The 14299-nt window shown below is 42.8% G+C and overlaps 1 protein-coding gene across 1 annotated transcript in view; it reads left to right on the forward strand.

Moving 5' to 3' along the window:
• rtel1 (regulator of telomere elongation helicase 1) overlaps positions 1–14299 on the forward strand; it is a 55575-nt gene that overhangs the window by 25805 nt on the left and 15471 nt on the right. The window contains exons 23-25 of the mRNA XM_039007698.1: positions 48–163; positions 5539–5662; positions 12120–12300. Of these exons, the coding sequence (XP_038863626.1) occupies positions 48–163; positions 5539–5662; positions 12120–12300 (421 nt within the window). The remainder of the gene's footprint in view (positions 1–47; positions 164–5538; positions 5663–12119; positions 12301–14299) is intronic.

Raw genomic sequence — 14299 nt, forward strand, 5'->3', positions numbered from 1 at the left:
ATCTAGTTAATATGTGTGTTTCTCTGCATTTCCGTGTGTGTCTGTAGTACCTGTCGGGGCAGAACTGGTATCGACAGCAGGCGTCCAGGGCAGTGAACCAAGCTATTGGAAGAGTCATTCGCCACCGTGATGACTACGGGGCTATCTTCTTGTGCGACCACAGGTCAGTATTGTATGCTGGTCATTTCAGGTGATCATCGGGTACAGTTGAAGTCGGAAGTTTACATACACTTAGGTTGGAGTCATTAAAACTTGTTTTTCAACCACTCAATACATTTCTTGTTAACAAACTATAGTTTTGGCAAGTCGGTTAGGACTTCTACTTTGTAATTTTTCCAACAATTGTTTACAGACATTTCACTTATATATTCACTTGTATCACAATTCCAGTGGGTCAGAAGTTTACATACACTAAGTTGACTGTGCCTTTAAACAGCTTTGAAAATTCCAGAAAATGATGTCATGGCTTTAGAAGCTTCTGATAGGCTAATTGACATCATTTGAGTCAATAGGAGGTGTACCTGTGGATGTATTTTAAAGGCCTACCTTCAAACTCACTGCCTCTTTGCTTGACATCATGGGAAAATCAAAATAAATCAGCCAAGACTTCAGAAAACAAATTGTAGACCTCCACAAGTCTGGCTCATCCTTGGGAGCGATTTCCAAACGCCTGAAGGTACCACGTTGATCTGTACAAACAATAGTACGCAAGTATGAACACCATGGGACCACGCAGCCGTCATACCGCTCAGGAAGGAGACACGTTCTGTCTCCTAGAGATGAACGTACTTTGGTGCGAAAAGTTCAAATCAATCCCGGAACAACAGCAAAGGATCTTGTGAAGATGCTGGAGGGAACGGGTACAAAAGTATCTATATCCACAGCAAAACGAGCCCTATATCGACATAACCTGAAAGGCCACTCAGCAAGGAAGAAGCCACTGCTCCAAAACTGCCATAAAAAAGCCAGACTACGGTTTGCAACTGCACATGGGGACAAAGATTGTACTTTTTGGAGAAATGTCCTTTGGCTGATGAAACAAAAATAGAACTGTTTGGCCATAATGACCATAGTTATGTTTGGAGGAAAAAGGGGGAGGCTTGCAAGCCAAGGAACACCATCCCAACCGTGAAGCACGGGGGTGGCAGCATCATGTTGTGGGGGTGCTTTGCTGCAGGAGGGACTGGTGCACTTCACAAAATAGATGCCATCATGAGGTAGGGAAATTATGTGGATATATTGAAGCAACATCTCAAGACATCAGTCAGGAAGTTAAAGCTTGTTCGCAAATGAGTCTTCCAAATGGACAATGATCCCAAGCATACTTCCAAAGTTCTGGCAAAATGGCTTAAGAACAACAAAGTCAAGGTATTGGAGTGGCCATCACAAAGCCCTGACCTCAATCCTATAGAGAATTTGTGGGCAGAACCAAAAAAGTGTGTGCAAGCAAGGAGGCCTACAAACCTGACTCAGTTACACCAGCTCTGTCAGGAGGAATGGGCCAAAATTCACCCAACTTATTGTGGGAAGCTTGTGGAAGGCTACCCGAAACGTTTGACCCAAGTTAAACAATTTAAAGGCAATGCTACCAAATACCAATTGAGTGTATGTAAACTTCTGACCCATTGGGAATGTGATGAAAGAAATCAAACCTGAAATAAATCATTTTCTCTACTATTATTCTGACATTTCACATTCTTAAAATAAAGTAGTGATCCTAACTGACCTAAGAGAGAGAATTTTTACTAGGATTAAATGTCAGGAATTGTGAAAAACTGAGTTTAAATATATTTGGTAAGGTGTGTGTAAACTTCCGACTTAACCTGAAGTGACCAGCACATACAGTTGATTATCAGTTGTGTATGCCCATCATCTCATGGTTCCAGGCATAGGTCCCTAAATGGCAAGGTAATACAAGAAGGAAAACAAGTAGGCAGCCAGTTCGATGCAGAAAACTTTAGTGAACTGTTTACAGTTGATGTTGGAAGTTTACATATACACCTTAGCAAAATACATTTAAACTCAGTTTAAAAAAATAAATTTCTGAGGTCTTGGCTGATTTATTTTCTTTTGATTTTCCCATGATGTCATGCAAAGAGGCACTGAATTTGACGGTAGGCCTTGAAATACATCCACAGGTACACCTCCAATTGACTCAAATGATGTCAATTAGCCTATCAGAAGCTTCTGAAGCCATGTCATCATTTTCTGGAATTTTCCAAGCTGTTTAAAGGCACAGTCAACTTACTGTATGTTAACTTCTGACCCACTGGAATTGTGATACAGTGATTTATAAGTGAAATAATCTTTCTGTAAACAATTGTTGGAAAAATTACTTGTGTCATGCACAAAGTAGATGTCCTAACCGACTTGCCAAAAATATAGTTAATTAACAACAAATTTATGGAGTGGTTGAAAAACAAGTTTTAATGACTCCAACCCAAGTGTATGTTAACTTCTGACTTCAACTGTATATTCAAGTAGGTGCAGATCAGCCTATATTCTTCTTCAGGCAGCGTTGGTGACGGAACATGACGTGTCTCTAGAAATAGAGGTTGACATTGTAAACATCACATGACTGGGACATCAACTATATTGTCCTATAGGATTCTAGTCATCATCCTTTGCCTGATATCTCCTACAGTACCAGTCTAAAGTTTGGACACACCAACTTATTCCAGGGTTTTCCCTTTTTACTGTTTTCTACATTTTAGAATAATAGTGAAGACATAAAACTATGAAATAACACATGGAATCATGTAGTAACCAAAAAAGTGTTATAAAATGTATTTGTTTATTTGAGATTCTTTGAAGTAGCACCCTTTGCCTTGATGACAGCTTTGCACAACTGGAATGCATTTCAATTAACAGGTCTGCCTTGTTAAAAGTTAATTTGTTGAATTTCTTTCCTTCTTAATGCGTTTGAGTCAATCAGTTGTGTTGAGACAAGGTAGGGGTGGTATACAGAAGATAGCCCTATTTGGTAAATGTTTAAGTCCATATTATGGCAAGAACAGCTCAAATACGCAAAGAGAAACGACAGTCCATCATTACTTTAAGACATGATGGTTAGTCAATCTTTGTGAGTCGAAGGTTAGGTGAACGGATGATCTCCGCATTTGTGGTTCCCACCGTGAAGCATGGAGGAGGAGGTGTATTGGTGCTTTGCTGTTGACACTGTCAGTGATTTATTTTGAATTCAAGGCACACTTAACCAGCATTGCTACCACAGCATCCTGCAGCGATACGCCATCCCATCTGGTTTAGGCTTAGTGGGAATATAATTTGTTTTTCAACAGAACAATGACCCAACATACCACCACCAGGCTGTGTAAGGGCTGTTTGACCAAGAAGGAGAGTGATGAAGTGCTCCATCAGATGGCCTGGCCTCCACAATCACCTGACCTCAAACCAATTGAGATGAAGAGTGAAGGAAAAGCAGCCAACAAGTGCTCAGCATCTGTGGCAACTCCTTCAAGACCGTTGCAAAAGCATTCCAGGTGAAGCTGGTTGAGAGAATGCCAAGAGTGTGCAAAGCTGTCATCAAGGCAAAGGGTGCTACTTCAAAGAATCTCAAATATAACATATTTTGATTTGTTTAAAACCTTTTCGGTTACTACATGATTCCATATGTTATTTCATAGTTTTTGATGTCTTCGCTATTATTCTACAATGTAGAAAATAGTAATAATTAAATACCCTTGAATGAGTAGGTGTGTCCAAACTTTTGACTGGTACTGTACAGTATGTGCAAGTCATCACTTGTCACCATCAATATAAAATATTAACGTTATCGTGATTTAGGAATCACCAGCTATTATGTGGAAGTTGAAAACATCAGCTATCTCACCTATGTATGGGTAGGTAGTGTTAGGTTCCAATTTTGAATAAATAATTCACGGACACTAGTGAAGCTTAACCAAGTTTAATTCTTCCCAAAGGGTCGTTACAGCTGTAATTCAGACAAAGACATGTTTCCACCACTACAAGTATATATATACTCCACTTTAGACACTCCTCCTTCTCTCCAATCCTTACATCTTATGGTTCGACAGGAAGACAAAGTGATAGAGTAATAAACCGTTCTGTCTTCCTTAACTTATGGCTGCAATCCCGGTAACGGGATCGATATGACAACAGCCAGTGAAAGTGCAGGGCGCCAAATTCAAACAACAGAAATCTCATAATTCAAATTCCTCAAACATACATGTGTCTTATACCATTTTAAAGGTAATCTTGTAATCCCACCAAAGTCTCCGATTTCAAATAGGCTTTTCAGCGAAAGCACCACAAACGATTGTTAGGTCACCACCAACTCAAAGAAAAATTCAGCCATTTTTCCAGCCAAAGAGAGGAGTCACAAAAAGCACAAATAGAGATAAAATTAATCACTAACCTTTGATGATCTTCATCAGATGACACTCATAGGACTTCATATTACACAATACATATATGTCTTGTTCGATTAAGTTCATATTTATATCCAAAAACCTCTGTTTACATTGGCGCCATGTTCAGAAATGCCTCCAAAATATCCGGAGAAATTGCAGAGAGCCACGTCAAATAACAGAAATGCTCATCATAAACTTTGATGAAAGATACATGTTTTACATAGAATTAAAGATACACTTGTTCTTAAGCTGACCTGACCTCAACCCCCTTGATGTCTAATCCAAAGCTCTCCACCCGTATCCCCTATCGCACTCCCGTGACTTACTCCCGTCCACCCAGCACATTCCACAGCCACTGTCTCCTACAGATACCCTTTAACTTCTGATGTAAAAACTAGTCTCTTACACTCCTTTATGCCTTATCCTTCTGCTTCTGATCTATCATGTCTCTAGTATATCAATGTTCAAAGTTTACCCCGAATCCAACAGTAGTTATTTTTTCAATAGAGTCAACCATGTCTGTCTCTATTCAACATTGACACTGAATAGAACTTCTGTTTACGTTGTTCTGTTGTAAGGGTGGATTATTCGATCTAGTGTCTCTGTCAGTATCGTCAGACCGACCCTTACACAGTTTTGGTAACACTTTCTAATAACAGTCAGTAATAAACCAATTATAAGGCATTTAAAGTTTGCTCACCTTTTCTCCCATTTGTAAATGTTAGTAAGCTAGTTATTCACAACTTTTATTCATAAATAATTCATAAGATGTTTAATATAGGTCCTTTTTAAACGGTTTACTAATCATTAGTTAAGTGTTTTTGTGGTTCCTAATATAAAGTGAGGGCTATCTAGGCTATACTTTATAAATGTTTTGAGTGACCAGTGTAATTTCTCACAAAAGATGGACATTGGTAGACATTCCAGCAGTACCTGATACTCTTTTAAGGTGTCAAAATGGCTTAAATCATATGAATGATAAAGAATAAGCAGTAGCTTACCAACCTTTTCCAATGTGGTAGTAATGAGTTATAAATGGTGAACAAACTGTTTGTAAATGCCTTAAATTATTTATTACTGAACGTTATAGTGTTACGAGTTTTTCCTATCATGCAACTCTATAGTGTCCGTTGGCTATTTCCTCCAGGTTCAAAAGCACAGACGCACGTGCCCAGCTACCCTCATGGATAAGGCCCTACGTGCGCACTTACGACAACTTTGGAAATGTGGTCCGTGACGTGGCGCAGTTCTTCAGAGTTGCACAGAAACATGTAAGTGGGTCAAGCAGAAGAGTACATCTTGAGTGACTTTCTGACTGCTTGAGAAAGAACCATTAAATTATACATTTGGAATGTACTGTAATAATAACCCTTAAAGGAAAGGTTCACCCATTTTGAATGTTATTGTTTTTGTGCATCTGAGTAATGTTATATCAATGCCCTGGGTCATAAAAAATTAAAAAAAGTATTTAACCTTTTATTTAATCAGGTAGGCTAGTTGAGAACAAGTTCTCATTTACAACTGCGACCTGGCAAGATATAGCAAAGCAGTGCGACACAAACAACAACACAGGTTACACATGGAATAAACAAACATACAGTCAATAATACAATAGAGAAAGTCTATATACAGTGTGTGCAAATGAGGTAGGATAAGGGGGGTGAGGCAATAAATAGGCCATAGTGGCGAAATTATTACAGTATGGCAAATTAAACACTGGGGTGATAGATGTGCAGAAGATGAGTGTGCAAATAGCGGTACTGGGGTGCAAAGGAGCAAAATAAATACCAATATGGTGATGAGGTAGTTGGATGGGCTATGTACAGGTGCAGTGATCTGTGAGCTGCTCTGACAGCTGATGCTTAAAGCAAGTGAGGGAGATATGAGTTTCCAGCTTCAGTGATTTTTGCAGTTCGTTCCAGTCATTGGCAGCAGAGAACTGGAAGGAAAGGCGCCCGAAGGAGGAATTGGCTTTAGGGGTGACCAGTGAAATATACCTGCTGGAGCGTGTGCTGCGGGGTGGGTGCTGCTATGGTGACCATTGAGCTGAGATAAGGCGGGGCTTTACCTAGCGAAGACTTATAGATGACCTGGAGCCAGTGGGTTTGGCGACGGATATGAAGTGAGGGCCAGTCAACGAGAGCATACAGGTCGCAGTGGTGGGTAGTATATGGGGCTTTGGTGACAAAATGGATGGCACTGTGATAGACTACATCCAGTTTGCTGAGTAGAGTGTTGGAGGCTATTTTGTAAATGACATCGCCGAAGTCAAGGATCGGTAGGATCGTCAGTTTTACTAGGGTATGTTTGGCAGCATGAGTGAAGGATGCTTTGTTGCGAAATAGGAAGCCGATTCTAGATTTCATTTTGGATTGGAGATGATTAATGTGAGTCTGGAAGGAGAGTTTACAGTCTAACCAGACACCTAGGTATTTTTAGTTGTCCACATATTCTAAGTCCGAACCGTCCAGAGTAGTGATGCTGGACAGGTGGGTAGGTGTGGGGCAGCGGTCGGTTGAAGAGCATGCATTTAGTTTTGCTTGCATTTAAGAGCAGTTGGAGGCCACGGAAGGAGAGTTGTATGGCATTGAAGCTCGTCTGGAGTTTAGTTAAGTGTCCAAAGAAGGGCCAGAAGTATACAGAATGGTGTCGTCTGCGTAGAGGTGGATCAGAGAATCACCAGCAGCGAGAGCGACATCATTGATGTATACAGAGAAGAGTTGACCCGAGGATTGAACCCTGTGGCACCCCCATAGAGACTGCCAGAGGTTCAGACAACAGGATTTGACACACTGAACTCTGTCAGAGAAGTAGTTTGTGAACCAGGCTAGGCATTCATTTGAGAAACCAAGGCTGTTGAGTCTGCCGATAAGAATATGGTGATTGACAGAGCCGAAAGCCTTGGCCAGGTCGATGAATAGAGCTGCACAGTATTGTCTCTTATCGATGGCGGTTATGATATCGTTTAGGACTTTGAGCATGGCTGAGGAGTGCACCCGTGACCAGCTCGGAAACCAGATTGCATAGCGGAGAAGGTACGGTGGGATTCGAAATGGTCGGTGATCTGTTTGTTAACTTGGCTTTGGAAGACCTTAGAAAGGCAGGGTAAGATAGATATAGGTCTGTAGCAGTTTGGGTCTAGAGTGTCTCCCCCTTTCGAAGATGGGGATGACCGCGGCAGCTTTCCAATCTTTGGGGATCTGACGATACGAAAGAGAGGTTGAACAAGCTAGTAATGGGGGTTGCAACAATTTCTGCGTATAATTTTAGGAAGAGAGGGTCCAGATTTTCTAGCCCAGCTGATTTGTAGGGGTCCAGATTTTGCAGCTCTTTCAGAACATCAGCTATCTGGATTTGGGTGAAGGAGAAATGGGGTTCTGGTTCTACATTTTTTGGAATGGGGCATGCTTATTTAAGATGGTGAGGAAAGCACTTTTAAAGAACAACCAGGCATCCTCTACTGACGGAATGAGGTCAATATCCTTCCAGGATACCCGGGCCAGGTCGATTAGAAAGACCTGCTCGCTGAAGGGTTTTAGGGAGCGTTTGACAGTGATGAGGGGTTGTCGCTTGACCGCAGACCCATTACGGACGCAGGCAATGATCCTGGTTGAAGACAGCAGAGGTGTATTTGGAGGGCAGGTTGGTTAGGATGATAGCCCGTGTTTACGGATTTGGGGTTGTACCTGGTGGGTTCATTGATAATTTGTGTGAGATTGAGAGCATCAAGCTTAGATTGTAGGATGGCCGGGGTGTTAAGCATGTCCCATTTTAGGTCACCTAGCAGCACTAACTCTGAAGATAGATGGAGGGCAATCAATTCTTATATGGTGTCCAGGGCACATCTGGGGGCAGATGATGGTCTATAGCAAGCGGCAATGGTAAGAGACTTGTTTCTGGAGAGGTGGATTTTTAAAAGTAGAGGCTCAAATTGTTTGGGCACAGACCTGGATAGTAAAACAGAACTCTGCAGGCTATCCCTGCATTAGATTGCAACTCCACCCCCTTTGGCAGTTCTATCTTGTTGGAAAATGTTATGGTTAGGGATGGAAATTTCAGAGTTTTTGGTGCTCTTCCTAAGACAGGATTCAGACATGGCTAGGACATCCGGGTTGGCAGAGTGTGCTAGGGCAGTGAATAAAACAAACTTGGGGAGGAGGCTTCTAATGTTAACATGCATGAAACCAAGGCTTTTACAGTTACAGAACTCAACAAATGAGAGCGCCTGGGGAATGGGAGTGGAGCTAGGCACTGCAGGGCCTGGATAAACCTCGACATCACCAGAGGAGGAGTAGGATAAGGGTATGGCTAAAGGCTAAAAGAACTGGACGTCTAGTACGTTCAGAACAGAGAGTAAAAGGAGCAGATTTCTGGGCACAGTGGAATGGATTCAAGGTGTAATATACAGTCATGGGTATGGTAGGATGTGAATACAGTGGGGGTAAACCTGTGCATAGAGTGACGATGAAAGAGATTTTGTCTCTAGGAATATAATTTAAACCAGGTGATGTCACCGCATGTGTGGGAGGTGGAACTAAAGTGTTAACTAAGGCATATTGAGCAGAGCTAGAGGCTCTACAGTGAAATAAGGCAATATTTACTAACCAAAACAGCAATGGACAAGGCATATTGACATTAGGGAGAGGCATGCGTAGCAGAGTGATCATAGGAGTCCAGTGAGTGGCTTCAGGCAGCTAGCGGGCCGTGGCTAGTAAGCTAGCAGAAGGGCCTTTTAGGGACGTCGCGACAGAAGAAAGTCTTTTGTGGCCCCCTCGTGCTGTTACGTCGGAAGACGGAGGGCTCCGTGTGGCAAACCAGGCCAATTGGCAAAATAGGTATAGTGGCCAAAGAATTTGTCCGATGGGCCTCTTAAGCTAACAGTCCAATGTGCTCTAGACAGCTAGCGGGCCGCGGCTAGCAGGCTTACGGATAGGCGGGACGTCAGGGGACGTTGCAACGGAGGAGCCAGTTGAGAGACACCCTCGGGCGAATCACGTCGGTAGTCCAGTCGTGATGGGTCGGTGGGGGTCCAGGCCAGTCGGCAAAATAGGTATTGAAGCCCAAGGAGTGGCTGATGGGCCTAGCAAGGCTAGCTCCAGGCTAATTGATTCTTGCTTCGGGACAGAGACGTTAGCCAGGAGTGGCCACTCGGATAGCAGCTTCCTAGCTGCGATGATCCAGGTGGGGGGGGGGGGGAAAGGATTGGAAACATTTCATGTTTTCATGTGTATCTGAGTTATTGGCGTTCAAGCAGCAGCACTGTGATAGTCGCTCTCATTACACTGGAAATGAATAGGAATACGACTTTTAGATCGCGGAAACCTCAATCATACATGTTAGATTTCAGTACTGGCCGACGTTGTAACTCGGGAGGATGTCTTCTCTCTTTTTGCGATATTCCTTCCTCAAGAAATGTGTAATTTACCGGAGGGTCTAGCACATTGTTCCTATTTGTCTGCCTTTTTAGTCCAGGGTGCATTGCATGGTGCCGTTGCCAGATATATTATAGAAAGGAGATATGGATCCAATGAATGGAGGAACGTACAGTGCATTTGGAAAGTATTTAGACCCCTTGACTTTCTCCACATTTTGTCACTACAGCCTTATTCTAAAATGGATTAAATTATTTTTTCCCCTCATCAATCTGCACACAATATCCCATAATGACAGTTTTTTCTTTTGTGGAATTTTGCACATTTATTAACAATAAAAACCTGATATCACATTTACATAAGTATTCAGACCCTTTACTCAGTGCTTTGTTGAAGTACCTTTGGCAAAGATTATAGCCTCGAGCCTCGGCATGATTGATGGAGTGCTGCGGAGATGGTTGTCCTTCTGGAAGGTTCTCCTGTTCTCCACAGAGGAGGTCTGTCAGAGGGGTCATTGGGTTCTTGGTCTCCTCCCTGACCAAGGCCCTTCTCCCCCGATTGCCCCATTTGGCGGGGTGGCCAGCTCTAGGAAGAGTCTTGGTGGTTCCAAACCTCTTCCATTTAAGAATGATGGAGGCCACTGTGTTCTTGGACTTTCAATGCTGCAGAAATGTGTTGGTACCCTTCCCCAGAAATAAACTATTTAATTAATTTTAGGATAAGGCTGTAACAAAATGTGGAATAAGTCAAGGGGTCTGAATACTTTCCGAATGCACTGTATAACGTCCCACCCAGCAGACTGTCGACCAATTGCGTTCACGCTGTCATACTGCGTCATGTGGTTGCTAAGCTAATCATCACACAATCCCTTTAAGTCCGTGTATATTTCGAGAAACGTGCCTATTTCCCTTGTAAGTACGTAATGTCATGATTCCAAAGCTATAACATATTACAGATGACAAGTTAATTATCTCACATCTCGGAAAAGATTTGTAATGTTGTACTTCTTGTTGACGAAATTCGTGCTAATGTTACGTTTTTGAGCTAGTGCCCAATAGACTCTTTGGAGGAGAGCGCTCCTTGTCCCAGAATCGTCCAGAATGCACTGCGCAACCCATTGACGTAGCATGGGCAACATTAAACTGCAGATACTTGTATGCAAAAAAATGTTTGCACTGTAAAGGAGGAGTTGTGTTCTGATATTATGAGGGGGTTCCTGATGAATTTGCCATCTCAAAAGGGGTCCCAGACACAAACATGTTTGGGAACCCCTGGCCTACAGTTCTGGCCGAATGTATTGGCACCCTGCACTTTTCTTAAATAATTCCTTATTTCTTCTAAAATTTGTTGAAATTGAAAAATAACTTTTGGTCTCCACACACAATTTGAACCATTTTAGTTTTTGGTAACTGAAGTTTACAATAAAAGTTCTGAAAAGAAAACAAATGGCATGGACAAAATGATTAGCACAGAAGAGCTTATACTTGGTTTGCACGGTCTTTTGCCAAGATAACTGCTGACATATGCTTTTCGTAGCCATCAGCTTGCTGCACCTTTCTACTGGTGGTTTTGCCCACTCTTCAGCTGCAAACTGCTCCAATTCTGCAATTTTTGAGGGGTGCATTTGACAAACTGCTGTTTTCAGATCTCACCATAGGTTTTCCATGGGATTCAGATCTGGGCTAAACGCTGGCCACTCCAGAACAGTCCAGTGTCTATTCTTGAAGCCATTCCTGTGTGCTTTTTGATGTGTTTGCGGTCGTTGTCCTGCTGGAAGACCCACCACCTTCTTCAAGGGATGCCCCGTTTTTGGACACTGGGTTGAATAGTGAACTCAAACACAGCAACCCCACAGTATTATCAAACCTCCCCCATGTTACTTGAATCTTCTTTTCTAAATTAAAATTGTAAACTTAAAGTTTCAAAAACAAAAATGTTTTTGCAATGTTGAGAATCCACTTAACAATGTTTATATATATATATATATATATATATATATATATATATATATATATATATGAATTATCTAAAAAATGTGCAAGGTTGCCAATACATTTGGCCGGAACTGTACATCTTTCCTCAGAACTGTAGCCTACAGCTCTCCTCAGAACTGTAACCAAGATTTTTCATCAGAACTGAAGCCTACATGTAGCCTTTCCTCAGAACAGGGAGTCTACCTCCCTCGATTACACTGTGGGTAGTGTCAATGGGTGATTCAGAGTTGCAGAACTGGGGATGAAACTGTTATATTCCTCCATTTGGTTTTGTTGTTTCACTGCAGACGTGGGACACAATTTTTGTTGAATTCTGACCTTAATCTTGACCTCTGAACTCTTTGACTGTTCCAATGTCCCAGAGGCCTCCTCCAGAGAAGAAGCCTACAAAGGGGAGCTGTGGTGGGGCGGTACACTCGGCAGATGCCCAGTGTGTCAGCGCCGGACCCTGCCACTCCTCCGAGGGCTCCACCAAGGGAGGTTTCGCCCAGAAGGCCAAAGTACTGGACTCCCACGTGCCCAGTCTGAAGAGACGACGGCTGAGTGAGTATCTACACCGCACATGCAGTGGCACCAAGCATGGTTTGAGTGAACGTTTTAGTTGCATAACAATATGTCTCCTTAGGCTTTTGCTTCTCATCAGTTCTCTCATGTGCAGATCTGCGTTAAATACCTATTAAATACTATTTGAGATGCACTTGACTTATCGCTTCCTCCGGCGGGGGTACAGGTTAGTCATGGTAATTTGTCCATGTAGTCACTTTATCCCTACTTACATGTACAAATTACCACAACTAACCTGTACCCCTGCACGTTGACTCGGTACTGGTACCCCCTTTATATAGCCTCGTTATTATTTTGTGTTATTTAGATTTTTTTCTTTCGTTTATTTAGTAAATATTTTCTTAACTCTATTTCTTGAACTGCATTGTTGGTTAATAGCTTGTAAGTAAGCATTTCACGCTAAGGTCTACATATAACATCCGGCGCTGACAGAGATGGCCGCCTCGCTTCGCGTTCTCAGGAAACTATGCAGTATTTTGTTTCTTCTTCTTATTTCTTACATTGTTACCCCAGGAAATCTTAAGTTTTATTACATACAGCCGGGAGGAACTATTGGATATAAGAGCAACATCAACTTACCAACATTACGACTAGGAATATGACTTTCCCGAAGCGGATCCTCTGTTTGGTCCACCACCCAGGACAATGGATCGGATCCCAGCCGGCGACCCAAAACAACGGCGCCGCAGAAGAAGCGGTCTTCTGGTCAGGCTCCGTAGACGGGCACATCGCGCACCGCTCCCGAGTTTACTACTCGCCAACGTCTAGTCTCTTGACAACAAGGTAGACGAAATCCGAGCAAGGGTTGCCTTCCAGAGAGACATCAGAGATTGTAACGTTCTTTGTTTCACGGAAACGTGGCTCACTCAAGACACGCTATTGGAGTGGGTACAGCCAGCTGGTTTCTTCAAGCATCGCACCAACAGAAACAAACATCTCTCTGGTAAGAAGAAGGGCTTTATGATTGCTTTATGATTAACGAGACGTGGTGTGATCATAACAACATACAGGAACTCAAGTCCTTTTGCTCACCTGACCTAGAATTCCTTACAATCAAATGTCGACCGCATTATCTACCAAGAGAATTCTCTTCGATTATAATCAAAGCCGTATATATCCCCCCCAAGCAGACACATCGATGGCCCTGAATGAACTTCATTGGACTCTATGTAAACTGGAAACCCCATATCCTGAGGCTGCATTCATTGTAGCTGGGGATTTTAACAAGGCTAATCTGAACTAGACTCAAAATTTTATCAGCACGTGGACTGGGATATGTTCCGCATAGCGTCGGACAATAACATTGATGAATACGCTGATTCGGTGAGCGAGTTTATTACCAAGTGCATCGGTGATGTTGTACCCGCAGCAACTATTAAAACCTTCCCCAACCAGAAACCGTGGATTGATGGCAGCATTTGTGCAAAACTGAAAGCGCGAACCACTGCTTTTAATCAGGGCAAGTCGACCAGAAACATGACCAAATACACACCGTGTAGCTATTCCCTCCACAAGGCAATCAAACAAGCTAAGCGTCAGTATAGAGAGAAAGCAGAGTCACAATTCAACGGCTCAGACACGAAAGGTATGTGGCAGGGTCTACAGTCAATCACGGACTACACACAGAAAACCAGCCCCGTCGTGGACGACGATGTCCTGCTCCCAGACAAACTAAACAACTTCTTTGCTCGCTTTGAGGACAATACAGTGCCAACGACACGGCCCGCTACCAGAAACCTGCCGACTCTCCTTCACCGCAGCCAACTTAGAAAGCTAAGGTAACTGAGCTAAATGACTTTCGCCCCGTAGCACTCACCTCCGTCATCATGAAGTGCTTTGAGAGACTAGTCAAGGATCATATCACCTCCACCCTACCTGACACCCTAGACCCACTCCAATTTGCTTACCACCCCACGACGAGACGGCCTACAGGGAGGAGGTGAGGGCCCTCGGAGTGTGGTGTCAGGAAAATAACCTC

Source organism: Salvelinus namaycush, chromosome 14 (genome assembly GCF_016432855.1).
Source record: "Salvelinus namaycush isolate Seneca chromosome 14, SaNama_1.0, whole genome shotgun sequence".
Lineage (NCBI taxonomy): Eukaryota > Metazoa > Chordata > Actinopteri > Salmoniformes > Salmonidae > Salvelinus > Salvelinus namaycush.